Source organism: Styela clava, chromosome 11 (assembly GCF_964204865.1).
Source record: "Styela clava chromosome 11, kaStyClav1.hap1.2, whole genome shotgun sequence".
Classification (NCBI taxonomy): domain Eukaryota; kingdom Metazoa; phylum Chordata; class Ascidiacea; order Stolidobranchia; family Styelidae; genus Styela; species Styela clava.
In genome coordinates this window covers 783,280-798,150 of record NC_135260.1, presented here as the reverse complement: position 1 = coordinate 798,150, position 14,871 = coordinate 783,280, and the positions used below count along the sequence as shown (strand labels likewise).

Here is a 14,871-nt window from a genome sequence, read left to right as displayed (position 1 = left end):
CTTTGGAGGGCCACACCGCTTTGGCCCTTTGAACTAAATATTCACTTTTTTACCCACTGAATGTTTAACAAAACAGCTAACTATTCCCAGCATTGTTTTGGAGTTTTCAGAAGTAGTTTTGGAAAAAAATGTATTTTTCCACAAAAATGTAATTTACACAAAAAAAATTTATCATCTGAGGTATGGGCCAGGCAGTGTCAAGTATGGGCCACCATAAAAAAACTAGAACCCAGTGCTTATTGTGAAATACAATTTTACTCAATCCCAAACCCCATGAGTTAACACAGTTTCTACAATCAATAAAGCTGTTTTTTAAATAAGGCATAGGTAATATGTAACGAAATTATCATCAATCATAGAATAGCCAGTATTCATATATATCCTGGAAATTTGCAGCACAGCTTTGTCTCATTTGCATTCACAGTCCCCATAAGTTTGTATGTCACTGCTCTGTCTCTAGTGAGTGCTGGATCTTTTAAACAGCAGACAAGATTATCCAAATCTATTTCAAAGATGTCACTTTCTGAGCTGTCTAACAATGCTACTGTTAAATCACTGTTGACGAATTATATGATTATTCCTGTCTTCCCGCTTTTTTACCTTGCTTTACTTCTTTTCTTAAATGCTTCTTATTAATTGAATTCTTTTCTATCTACCTTTGCAAGAGTTGTACTTTTGGACGGGGGCTTTTGGCAATGCCGTATAATTTCTGGGGAAACGACCATCCGTGATGATCCAGGCAGGTCATCTGATTTGTCAGGAGATATACATTACATTGCAGAAACATGAAAGAATGGCGAAAAATAAAGACATTCTTATTATACACTACATTTCCCTAGGTCACTATCCCCGTTCATATTGATTAACACGACTACCGACATGGTATGGGCAGGCCCATACCTCAGCATCCAAAATGGCCCATACCTCAGACACCCTACCCGTCATGTTTTCAGACAAAATTTGATTACAAAAAAAATAAGCTGTTTCATTCAACACTCTCTTTAACAGGACCAAGACACAGGTTCCTAGGCCTTTGACAGATTTTATTAAAGAACCACAACTGATTGTGCTATCCCAAATATTCTAATTTTTCAAAAAAAAGCTTTTACTACAAGAAATCATTTAGTACCTCATAGCTGAGACACCTTGTAAGCTGCTGACCTGCAAATAACATGTGTTATTTGGTGGGACTTATGCAATAATCACACCAAGTTACAGATGATTGGGATATTTTAAAGCTGTTGAACTTGCAATGGCCCACACCTCAAGGTGGCCCATACCTCTCCACTCTCCCCTACATCCAAGCCATTAAATAGAGTAATTTTAATTTAATCAGGACAATTAGTCTGTAATTAACAATGTGTTTTTTGTTACTTATCGATCAAAAGATCGATAAGTATGTTGATAGATATTTGTCTCTTTGTCTGTCTGTTAGATGCACGCGATATCTCACGAAGGCGAGGTTGAACTCACTCCTAATTTTGCATGTGCATTCATCATATCTCGGGCCAGAAGCCTATTAATTTTGGATGAGTTATGTCGTATAATTAGCGATTTTTTAATTTATTAGTTATGTGACACGTGGTGTCACTATAGGGTCATGAACCGAAACCACAGTCTCGATCGATAAGTCTTCGGTCTCCGAACGATATTCTCGCTTTTATTTTTATAAACTTATTGTGGGGTTCTGGTAATAATAGTCAACCTCTTCGGGGTTCCATGACACTAAAAATTAAAGAACCCCTGGCTTGAATAATGGTTATTTACTTTCGTTAGCCGCTTATTTTTACAATCTAGTATTTAAAACTCAATGTTGCGATCTTTTTCAGAGTTCTTGACAAAGCAAAGAAAGCCGGAACCAACAAGGAGTTCTCACCTCAGGTTTGTTTTGTTTTTGTAAGACGTTTCCACTATTCCACTCTGAATAAGGCCGTGAGAAACTAGAGATGTACCGATACCACTTTTGTCGCCGATACCGGTACCGATCCGATCTAAAAACGCCTATACCGATACCGATATGCCGATACTACAAAAAGGCCGATATTACCGATATTCCGATACCGATACTATGTAATTATTACTTAATTAGTTGTGCTGTGTAGGGCAGACGGGTTAAAACAATGGTCTTTGAGCGTTGTTCATTGAACACATTATTTCAGATCGAAAAAAAAGATATATATATATAATATGAAATTAATGTTTGGTGTTTGCTTCAACTGATTAAGATACATTGTACAGTAACGCTAGTAATCTCGGTGTTCAATTTGAAAACTCATAAGCCCGGATGTCCTATTTGAACTTAATATGAATATCGCGATCTTCGAATATCGTTATTCGTGTTTAAAAGAATATCGAATATCACCCACACATTCTAGCGCCGCCGTCCTACGTTCAAATTAAAAGCATTTTACAAATATTTTATTTCGTGGCTAATCGTAATCGTCGACGCAATAAGTCAAAGCCCAAATGAGAGGATATCAATTAGCACCGACAAAAAGAAGGCCCACCGATAACCGTCGAGGATGTTTTTTTACCTTACTATTTTATAATATAAAATATTTTTACAGTTGCTATCATATATTTTGAATTTCGGAATTTAGTTTATCGATGTCGACGGACTAAATGATACTCGTGACTTGACGACAAACAGTCAGAATTTATACCCGTGCCAAAAGTCCATGTGCCCTTAATAAGGACCCCAATTCCACTGTATGATTTGAAACTGGGCGCCTAGTTGCTTTTTGTTATGTGCTGTGTTGATATATTTCTTCATAATTACTATGTAATATTAAAAATTAACCGATACCGATACATGGCCGATACCGAAAAAATGACCGATATTGCCGATACCGATACCCGATACATCGGTACATCTCTATGAGAAACCGTATTTTGGGTGCTCAAAAAGTATGTGTACCAATATGGAAATAGCTAATTTTGTTCTCCTACTTTACATTGAGTTGTGTGAAGGGACTGAAACGTATGGGCAGGGGTATGTTCATTCACTTGGCTAACACAAACAGTCCCCGAACTAGTAATAGAACAACTAAAATAAGAAAAATCTGAATAAAATTATGGCCTAACCCTAACCTGGTACACATACCCCGAAAGCACCAAATTTTTAAAAGGGCAGGAACATGTTCGGTTTGGCATTGCATATCAATGCAATTCATTGCATATTCATGGCAATTCATTGCACCCCAGAATCCCAGATGAGGTGGTTTTATTTTTCATGGGCCTTCCCACAGCTTCTATCGAGGCTTTGTATAAAAATCAATACCATGGATAGACAAAAGAATAATTCTTCATGCTTATTATTGGGGCCAATAAGATGGCCTAATGATATAGCTCAGGGTGGTCCAAGATTGGCAGCTTCGCGGGCCACAAAATTACTTTTGCATTGTTCGTGGGCCACAATTGTGCCAAGAACTTCGCTCGTTTAATTTCACTAGTTGCCTCAGCAAGCCATAACACTAGTTAATTCAGTGACATTAATGATGCAACAATATGTCAGAAGATTTTTTGGTTAATTTTATGACGAAACAACACAAAATGCGATTTTCTAAATCCTCTCCGAATGTGACGCGGGCCACAGATAATGAAGCGGCGGTCCTGGATTTTGACCACCCTGATATAGCTAATGACGGCCTCTCGTATTGTCACCAGTCCATGACGAATATGGGATTAGTTAGCCAATTATATGTTTCACATCCATGGACTTAATGGTGGAGGAAGATGTAACAGACCGACGATTACCTAAAGTACCCCTGCTGAACGATTAGAAATCCTAAAGCTCAGTGGTTCCCAACTATTCTTTCTCACTTTGCCACTGCTGTAACCCTTTACAAAATGCATCACACTCAAATTAGCTATTAATCTACCTTATCCAGTCTTTGAGCATAAAATTTCCTTTTCTTCCTTGGAACTTGAAAAATGAGAAAAAAAATTTGGGGGAATTTTCTCCCCAGTTGAGTAATGCTGATCCAACATCCATCTGTCTCTAACATCAATATAAGATACTGTATGCCACCACTGAGAAATTAACTTTAACCTTTTTTTCCACAGACCTCATACGAGAAGAGCATGTATGGCAGCACAGTGTCAAACTTTGAAAAAATGATGTTGTCAATGTCGGGTGCTACGTCTATTTCTCATCCTGCTATCAAGAAAAATAATCCAACATCTATTGGTCAAACTGGAGGTAGGTGCCGCTTAAAATTGAAATTCGTCTCAGAACCAGGAGTATGTGGCACTTTCACTTCAAACAAAGCCACTCCTTGCAGCCACTCATATTTAACAAAATGTACTCCTGAAGTATGTGTATCGAGATGGCGGACACCAGAACGTAGTATGTGTACCAGATTAGGGTTAGGCCATAATTTCACATACAAATACCACAAGATTCACTTGGTTAGTCCCCGAACTCGTAATAGAACTAAAATAAAAAAAATTGGAATAAAAGTGTGGCCTAACCCTGAACTGGTACACATACTACGTCCCGGTGTCCGCCATCTTGGTATGCATACTCCAGGAGTACCAGATAAGCTGTGCCTGTTAATATTCAAATTTATCTCTGGAACCAGCTGAGCTGTAGACTTAACTTTAACTACGGATTGTGAAACAATATTTACTTTAATCTGGGAAGAACCGTCCAATAGACTAGATCTTTTGAGTGTCAAAGTTTAGACCTCGCCAATGGAAAATGAAATTCCAACTTCAGTGAACCATCAAGTTACCATAGTTACACTAGAACAGCGTTCCGCGAGATTCTACGGAGTGCTCTACAGAACATGAATCTAAATTGGTTATCATGGCGGTCTCTATCGTACTTCGACGACTCTGGGTCACAAATTTGTTTCGCAATTGGCGACTGACAGGCAAACAGGCCTTCCTGGAAGCCCTAAAATATACTGTGAACAAACAGCTGGTTGGGCAAATTGATGCACAAAGAAAATTCATTACACAATTTTGCCTTCTAATTTCTTGGTGTTACGCGAGGCGATAGAAAAAGCGCAAGTGTACCAAGACAAAAAAATTTGAGAAACGCTACATTAGAAAAACTAATAAAAAAATTAAAAATATCTTTTTTTTCCAGGCACATCCAGCTCTCCATACACCCAGAGTCAGTCGCCCTACTCCCAACAATTTGGTCATCATTTCCAGAGAGAAGACAAACCATCAGGCAGTAATCTGCCACTCTGGTCAACACCAGGACAATCTTACTTTGAGAAACATCAAATGCATAGAATGGATGGACGGGGGTGAGTAATTGTCTCTGATGAATCAGTATTTACTGGCATGAGATTTCATATCGTTTCAGTAGCTCTGATATTTCGGTGGTTGTCAATACCTTTGCTCATATATGTCAGTGCGTGTAACTTTGCTCAGAGATATGTTTCTTTTACTTCTGAGTGAGTGCCTGTAACTTTCCTCAGAGATGAGGCGGCGGTGTGGTTCATCGTGCTAAGCGAGCCTTAGGAATACGCTCGTCACCGCATCTCTGATAACTCTGCGTGGGTTCACAGGTTCGAATCCCATGCGGGGATGGTTATGTACGAGAGGATTGCTGGACTCCTCGCCGCCGTAGGGTGGTTCTTGTAAACCGCTGGTCGGTTACGGCTCCCTCCACCATCAAGACCATGCTAAATTGCAGTGTCTGCCATCTTGGTTCACATACTACGGGAGTACTGTCTTCTGTACTTCTGAGCGGGATACCTTTCCTTTGCTCATGGATGAGTCTCCTTTACATTTCAGTGCTAGTAAGTAACTTTGCTTACAAATGAGTCTCCTTTACTTCTGAGTGAGTTCCCGTAACTTTGCTTACAAATGAGTCTTCTTTACATTTGAGTGAGTGTGCATAATTTTGCTCTCATGGATGAGTGAATGTGTGTGTCTGAAAGAATTAACAAAGCAAAAAAAGTATTATGCAATGAAAAGCGTTGAACCAAACTGCCTGTGAAAAGTCTCTTGGCCAAACGCCCACTATTTCACTCAAGATTTAATAAATTAGATAGCTTATGTTGAACCTGAAAATTCCCAATCTTTCCAAGCATAGTGGCTTCCTACATGTCAGCGGATACTTACACAGCACTTAATTTGTATTGAAAATGTCGGTCGTTTAAAAGTTATCTCTTTTTTTCTCAGGTCTGACGCAGATAAGAAACCTCACCGAACCTCAGATGATAAAACGACGAGTCATCATCGACATCATCACCATCATAAGCATGAGGAGAAGATAAATGATGAAAGGAAGCTTTCGAAGGTAGGCAGAATATTTAACATTGTGAATGTATGACAAAAATTCTGCCAGGAAAAAAGTTTTATAATAGAATTTGCTCAAATCAAAGTTACAAAGGCATAGTCGATTTATTTTTTTCTACCAATAAAATTGCATACAAAATAATGGATACTCCTGTAGTGTGTGTACCAGGTTAGGGTGAGGCCATAATTTTATTCCGATTTCCCTTATTTTAGTTCTATTACGAGTTCGGGACTGTCTGTGTTAGCCAAGTGAATATACCCCCTGCCCATAGGTTTGATGTGTAGTGGGCGAACAAAATTAGTTTCCATAAACTTTGGAATACGCCATAGCACCTCTGATTACTCTGCGCAGGTTCAAATCCTGTGAGGATAATTATGTGCAAGAGGATTGCTAGACTCCTCGCCGCTGTAGGGTGGTTCCTGTAATGTTCCTCCATTATCAAATCATGCATCTGGAACGAATAACTGGTTAATTTATGACACATTTTTTTAAATTTTCTTAAATTTTGCTATTTTTATGGGAACACATGACATTTGGTACATTTCTTCTTAGCATTTGACTGTGATTTGCCAACATTGCGACAGCCTTGGTTGTCATTTGACTTTATTGTCAATATAATTTAGAATCTCTCACCAGTTTCTAGCATCAGGTACAGGTCCCTAAAGCAGGGGTTCTCTAACTTTTTAAGTCTTGTCCTTTTTTAGAATTCGTCAAGTCTCGCGCCCCACCTAAGAAATAACTACTAGCTAACTGTGAATGTTCTGGTCTGTTTACTTTACCAGACACTTGTAATCATTGTGCCATTACTTGTTTTTACTAATTATTACTTGTTTACATGTTGATGTGAGGGTGTTACTTTGGTGATGGTGCATTATAGTTTGTAACAGGCCTGGCTAAAGGACCTGTATATGTGTATCTGCCTTCAGGGCAAATAAACTTTACACTAACAATAAGCCACAAATAATAGATAATAAGGTGAAAGTATGTTTTATTAAAAAAACATCTTGAAAATACATGGATGGAACGTAAATCTAAATACCAAAATAAGACGGGCGAGCGCAAATTGAACAATTTTTTTATTGAGCTTTATTCCCCCTCAAAAACTTGTCTTTGCCCCCCCCCCCCCTCTTGTGGGGCGCACCTCACAGTTTGAGAACCACTGCCACAAACTTGAGTCGCGATCCAAAATAGGACAAGTCTCACTGGCTAGTTAGTATAAGTATGCGTTTTTCTATTTAGATGTCTCAGGTCACTTTGATTTGATAAATTATGATTCGAGACCAATTTTAGTTGATTGAATGATTTGAGCTTCCTCAAAACTCTTGTATTTTTGTTATATTTCAGTCTCACGACGAGAAGGTTGCCATTGCCTACGGCAGAGATGCGAAACGAACTAAATTACCGGATCTTATGGGGCGTGGTATGGGTGTGGCTGGAGGGATGTCAACATCGAGAACTGATGAATTCCCAGGGTTGAAGCAAACAGGAGCTGAATGTAAGTAGTGGCTGCTTTCAGAGAGATTTTTTAGCTTGGAATCAGGGTTAGGCACAAGACCGTCTCTCAGGGTCTATTTACGGGTCATCTGAGTCCCAGTAACTCTTCGGCTCGATACCACTACCCAATTTAATATACTTTGGATGGGCGTTTCTGAAACGGGGATCTGGTCTCATTGGGGTTCGCACAGGGGAACGAGTCTATGCGTTCACTGAGTGCCAGGGTAGCTCAGGAATAGGCAAACTCTAATAATGCCTAAAAGGTGACTAGCAGAAATAAACAATTTTTGTGCTTGCAACTACTAGAATGTCTATATTAAATAAATGTGCGGCCCGCAACTCCACTCAGTTACTTGAATTTGGCCCGCTAGTGAAAAAGGTTGCACAGCCCTGCCCTAGTGTATATAAGTTATCGGTTTTTTGGTTTCCTGAAGTATTTTGGATACTATCCTACACTCCGGTACAGAAATCGAGGGTATAAATATTGTGACAGTGACCACTACGTAATTTATTATACTTTGGATGAGCGTTTCAGAAACATAGGCCCGGTCTCCCCCCTTGCGGGTCGTGAGAGCCTGCATGTTCACTGGGTAGCTTGCAAAAGACCTTTGTTAGTGCTGCAAATCTCAATTATCCATCTGAGACAACCATGTTGGAGACACTTCGAATTGCCACCACATCCAATTTATTATAATTTGGGCGAGTGTTTCTGAAACAGAGCTGCGGTCTTCCTTGGGGGTTGGGGGGCGATCATCTGGGGGAGCGATCCTTCACGCTCACTTGGTAGCTTGCCGTCACAAACAACCATGTTTGGGACAATTCTGGTGGGGTCCATGAACGATGTTTTCTACATTGTTCTACTAATAAATTCTGAGAACTAAAACACTATTTCAATATTTTTTAGATCAAAAACGCAAATCCAAGACACAAAAGCCGAGTTTGATGCCGATTCCTAATTATGATTCAACATCTCAGAAGCAGTATAATGTAAGTGATTGAATTTTTTCAAAAGGGGGGATTGCTTGTTGGGAATAGGGCAGAGGGCAATTACTTTATGAGTGGGCCAGTTACAGATAATAGACTTCGGTCCGAACTCAATGTGAAAAACTATGAATAAAAACAGTTTATTTACAACAGCTAGGCTAACGTTTATATAATAAGCACAATGTAGCAATCAGTGGCATTATGACGTTATTTTCATCGAATTTATATTCATAAAAACTATAGTCGTAGTTTCAGCAGAAATAAGTGCGCTGGATGAAACACTTCGGTCTGGCCCGCAGGCTGTGATTTGCCCACCCCTGGAATGGGTGGACTCCCGCTTTGCTACTTCAATTTACAGTGTCTATAGCAAAAGAGGATGTCTCATGAAAGTTATCTTTATTTGTGTTTTTTAAGAATTTAGTTGGTTGAAATTGCTTCTCAGTTGGATAGGATCTATATATTTCTGTCGCGAGAGAGGAAAATTGATAAGACGGCATAATCCTATGGCCTACCATTGCGTATCGTCCGGTTACCAGTCCACGACGGGTATGGGATTAGTTAGCCAGTTAGTTGTTTTTCCAAAGCATGGACTTTATGGTGGAGGAAGCTGTAACTGACCAGCGGTTACGTGAACCACCCTACGGCGATGAGGAGTCCAGCAATCTTCTTGTACATAACCATCCCTGCATGGGATTCGAATCTGTGAACCCACTCAGGGTAATCAGAGGTGGGATGGCGAGTGTATTTCTAACGTTTAGCACGATGCGCCACACCACCGCATTTTATTGATCAAAATTGTGCATTTGTACTAAAGATATCTGGTTGATTGGGGTAATAGTGGCCGTTCCATGATTAAATCAAAAATCTCAATGGCATGGAGCGGCAGCCCAGCTTTTAGGTGAAAAATAAAATTATGGAGCAGAAGCAGTGGAGTTTAGAAGTCAAACCCTACACTTTTCATTTTCTCAGGGCGCATCTCCGAACGAAAATTCAGTTTATCCAGAATCAAATCTCCCTTCTGTACGAAGAAAATTATGATTAAGATGATGCAACATTTGGAAGTTTTCCTCGTTTTACTAAACTAACATGGTTATATTGAAATAAAGGATGTCGGGGCCTCAACTAATAACCTTGTTTGTGGTTTTCGCTCTGAATAAGACTCAAACTCAGTTGTTTCCACGGCCCTCTTTCGGAGGCTTTTGGCCCTCATGGCCTCCTGATTATCATTCCAGTGGTATTTATAGTGTTATTATGATTGGTAGATTCCAAATCCCATTATGTTCAAACAATTCATGCCCAGCAAACATCCTGTAAAATCACCTTATCAAACAATGATACTGGGAATAACGTTTTTTTTTGTAAAGTGAAAGTAAAATCAGTTTGCATCTAGCATTGTGCCCCCCCCCCCCCCTCCCTTCAACTGCTCTATGCCCCTCGGTTGGGAACTGCTACTCTACAGGTTGAATATTGTCAATGTTTGTCTCTTAAAAAAGTGTTGGTTTAAACGTTTTTGAGAACATTAGAAATGTATCCATATTATCATCGGCTTGATATGGCTAAATTGAACTACAATGGGATACTGGGGCATAGCTTCTTTACGAATAACACTGAGTTTCTGATGTATTGGTGTTCTCACTCTGAGCAAGGCTCTAGACAAGTAGCAACAATATGTAAGGATTGTTTGACATTGGCTACCCACTCTGACTGGATTCGCACATGTAGAAAATCAGGATTAATTAACAGAATTTGGAAGTTTTATCGAATAGTAGGGTGGGGCCGGGGTCTCCCTGGTTTGGCATTAGAGATCCCAACTTTAAAATACTCTGGCGGGATTCAGACATGGAGAAAATATTGATTAAGATGAATCTTAACAAAATTTGGAAGTTTTTTCTTGATATTAATAACTCGATATGGCTATATTGATATTTAACAGAAGGGTGTGAGACTTGGGCCGTCACTGTTAACCTTTCACGATAAATGTTGTAAATTTCTCACCCATGGTGTAATAAATAAAGTAGGCAGTTGATTTGAACAAGACCTGATACATGCAGCCACTGATATCTAACGATATGTACGGAGCCACCTTTTTTGGAATGATCAAAATCTTTTCAGCTGGCATTGCGTACTCAATTTAATGCCTTCTGGATCTGAACCCAAGTTCTTCTTTAACCGTGACTTAAATTAATTATATCCATAACTTACATGATTGCTTTCCCCTGAACACATTCTTGCCTCTTGTTACTGTTGACCGTGAAACCTCAGGACAAACCTTTTTCTATGACATACAGTAGCCATGACAACCTCATAACAATATACTGTGACATCATAAACAACTGTGATTTTGTAACTTGTTATTATATATTTATGACATGACTGTTAAATTTATATTTACGCAACTGCTTTATTAGACCAAACAATCTAATTCTTTTTCTAAATTGAATTGCTTAGCGCATACCACAATTCGTATACGGCTTCAGTTTCTTTCTGTATTTTAATGGCCGCCCCTAACTTTGTTTATTATATTACTGATTTAATACCAATTGCTCATCTTCGCTATCTCGCCTTAGCACTGACTGATAACGCTATATCTTATCAATCTTTATCAGTGATAAAAAAATATATCTTGTCTCTGAAAGTTATTGATATCTCAGGGGCATCATCAATTTTGGTGAAAAAAATATCAATACATATTATCTTTACTTGTTATGAATTTCTATAATCTTATCTAGTTTCTTGAGGACACTTTTTAATAGCATTTATAAACCTGTACCGATAGTGTCCAAATATTACTGATAATATGATATATTTCGTCTCGGAAAGTTACCGATTAATATATGTTATGTCAACATCATACCTTGTCCTTCTCCTCGGCATATTCAATTGTTCTTATCCACAGATAACAAAATATCAAGACTCCTTATCTATCCTAGTTTTTACTGATAACGATTATTTCTTCCATCAAGAATTTATATGAAAACCCCGACCTGAACTGGCCACTTATCTAGATTTCGCCATCCCTCAATCAATATGCTGAAAACGGCATATCGGATTATCCTATCACCCCTAGCTATGCTCAGCTCAGCATTGCTCATTCCCGGCCTTGAATCACTCAAATAAGATGCTATTGTGGCATCTTAATTAACCCACATATGGCCAAGCATTAAAACTTCATTTATACCCCTATCATCTGTGGCCGTTGTTATTTACCTATATATCGTATTATATCCGTGACATGTATGGCCGGATATATCGTGTCCAGGCCGTACCATAACCAGCCATATATATACTGTGCATTTTCTTTAGTTCTGTATTTTTTTACGATTTTGTGAAATAAATTTATTATAAAAAATTGGAAGTAACTGATTTTTCTCGGAGTAAATTGTAAATGTTTTTCGGCTCCATAGCATAGGACTAGGAATTAATTTTGATTTCGTAATAATTCAGACATTTTTGAGAATGCGCTATCGCCACCTAAGCCCCCTCTCCCGAGTTTTTCGTTTCCATATCGTATATGTTTCACCCCCAGGGGCCGAAATTGCCCACTTTGGGAATCACTGATATCGTATGGAGTAGACACCATCGCGTATGGAGGATGGGTGCTCCCGTAGTATGTGTACCAGGTTAGGGTTAGGCCGTATTTTTATTCCGATTTCCTTATTTTAGTTCTATTACGAGTTCGGGGACTTTCTGTGTTAGCACAAGTGAATATACCTTCTGCCCATAGGTTTCAGTCCCTTTACACAACTGAAGTAGGTGAACAAAATTAGTTACGTTCATATTGGTACACATACTTCTGGAGGGCCGGAGGATGTAGGTAGTAGGTGACCCCTTGACTACCATAGAATATCGTTCACATGTTGTTGCTATATCTTTATCACCGCCTCTATTCATTTATTTTCTCTGTTAGTCTTTATTTTTGTCTGCAGGTTAATGCGGTTTTGTCTGTAAATTATTTATGATTAGAATTTCCGAGTTTTATGCGGTTTTCTTTGTGATTGTTTCGTGCCTGTCGCGTCTAAGATGATTTGTAACCTCATACTTTGGAAACCTTGAAAACCGCATAATTCAAATTAATTATAAGTTGCATTGTTTGATGTCACTAAAACAGTTCATTCTGATCTCATAAATACCATTGTGACCTGACCGTGACTTTAATATCTTTGCGAATTGTGACGCAATAATTATAACTTTTGTTTATAATTCCCATCGTGTGTGACTCAAGAAAAAAATTGTTTTGGCGCGAAATTATCAAGGAAATCTTAGAGAAAAATATAATTTCGTGACAGCGTTGAATCGAATTGTTTACAGGGAACTTGCGTAGTATGTGTACCAGGTTAGGGTTAGGCTATAATTTAATTCCGATTTTCCTTATTAGTTTTATTGCGAGTTAGGGTCTGTGTTAGCCAAGTGCATACACCCCCTGCCCATAGCAACCAGTCCTTGTACAAAAACTCGATGTAAAATGGGCGAACAAAACTAGTTACATCCATATTGGTACACATACTTCTCGATCGCCGTTTCAAGTCCCATGTCATCAACTGACATCTCTCAAGATTTAAAATTATGCAGTAAAAGGAAATGATTTTTCAATTTAATTCGTTTACTCCAGACCCACAAGGACTATATCGAAAATACGAATTAAAATCGGCAGTTGATATGCAAAACGATTATAGACGAGACCTAATTAGATTATATTTCTTTATTGAAGATAAATGGGGGCAAAAATGATGATACATTGTGAAATAAATCTATGGCTGATGGCCGCTTTCCGCCGAGGCGGCCATCATGATCAAATACCCTATAACCAGTGGTGGGATTTAAATTTTTTGTCAGCCGGTTCTATCACAAAATTCACATTTTGTAGCCGGTTCTGTTACAAACAGAACATTGACAGTAACCAGTAATGCTAATCGGTTCGCTTATCTCATAAAATTCCGTGAGACGGTTCTATATAACCGGTGCGAACCGGCTGAATCCCATCACTGCCTATAACCTCTTCCAACCTTTTAAAGTGGGATTTTAAGTGTATACACTGATGACCAAATATTTTCTTGTCTATCAAGAACATAGTCAGCCCCAGATTATTCCTACGGGGAAAAGCAAAATGTTTTTGTTATATAAAATGACACGACATTCACTCGCGTCCTTTGCTGCGAACAAGGCCAGATAAAAGCAGCCAATGACCTTGTGTTTCTAGTCTGGGATGTTAAAAAACGTTAAGTTCCATCCGATTGTGATTTCATCCCCCTGGCTGTGACTCAGGGACTGATATGCGTTTCATTCCGAGCGCCAGTTCGGACCAGCGCAAAAAACAAATTTCTCATCCGAAGGGAACGTCATTAACCTCTGTTTCTATTGTGATCAAAACATTCATCTGCTGTTCCATACTTTAAAACTGAAAATAGCTACTCCGGATAGATAATGTTTGACTCCGACTCCTCAATTAAAAAACAATTTATGCCAGGGGTGTGCAACCTGCGGCCCGCAATGAAAAATTGTGTGGCCCGCGAAGAAGTACCAATTTTGGATACTGCGCGGCCCGCAAAACGAATATTTTCTGGAAGGTGAAAGTAATTCCAATCCATCTGCGTTGCAAAGTCTACACCTGAGTCCAATTTATTATCTACACTCATGACGTCATAATGCCTCAAGAGCTAGCTTGTGTGAAGCGAACAACGCATGTCATTAGATCAAAATTTTTACGCCTGCAATTACTAGAAAGCCTATGTTAAATTAAGGTGCGGCACGCGGTTTTACCCAGTTATTTGTATCTGGCTCTCCTGTCTTAAAAGTTGCACACCCCTGATTTATGCAACAAAGTTTCAGTACGTTGCCCCATGCTGGATTTCGATGCGAGAGGCTGGTTCTAGTTGGAAATTCGAAAGAAATTATAGATTTCGTTTTAGGAAATCTCGAGTTGTTGTTATCCAATCATATTTGTATCCAGTGATCGGTGATTCTAGAACAAGTTCCAAACTATTAGACTTTTAGAAGATTTTTTGTAAAAAAAATGAAAGTTCCGAGAACCAACGAACTGCCGGATTAAAATAAGTTAAGTTGGGCGTTGATTAGTGGTTCATAGAATTGAAGGTATGTGGATTCTCAGAGGCTGAACGTGACAACTGGATGGA

At 38.9% G+C, this 14,871-nt stretch overlaps 1 protein-coding gene across 2 annotated transcripts in view; it reads left to right on the top strand.

The window, feature by feature from the left end:
- Positions 1-12,339, top strand: part of LOC120347737 (uncharacterized) — a 34,053-nt gene extending 21,714 nt beyond the window's left edge. Inside the window, exons 11-17 of one of the 2 annotated variants that reach the window (XM_078117967.1) lie at positions 1,830-1,881; positions 4,066-4,201; positions 5,096-5,261; positions 6,145-6,262; positions 7,607-7,757; positions 8,661-8,743; positions 9,710-12,339. In XM_078117967.1, coding sequence (XP_077974093.1) covers positions 1,830-1,881; positions 4,066-4,201; positions 5,096-5,261; positions 6,145-6,262; positions 7,607-7,757; positions 8,661-8,743; positions 9,710-9,778 — 775 coding nt within the window. In that variant the 3' untranslated portion in view covers positions 9,779-12,339. The remainder of the gene's footprint in view (positions 1-1,829; positions 1,882-4,065; positions 4,202-5,095; positions 5,262-6,144; positions 6,263-7,606; positions 7,758-8,660; positions 8,744-9,709) is intronic. The other variant, XM_078117966.1, reaches the window with a different exon arrangement.
- The last annotated feature ends 2,532 nt before the right edge of the window (positions 12,340-14,871 follow it).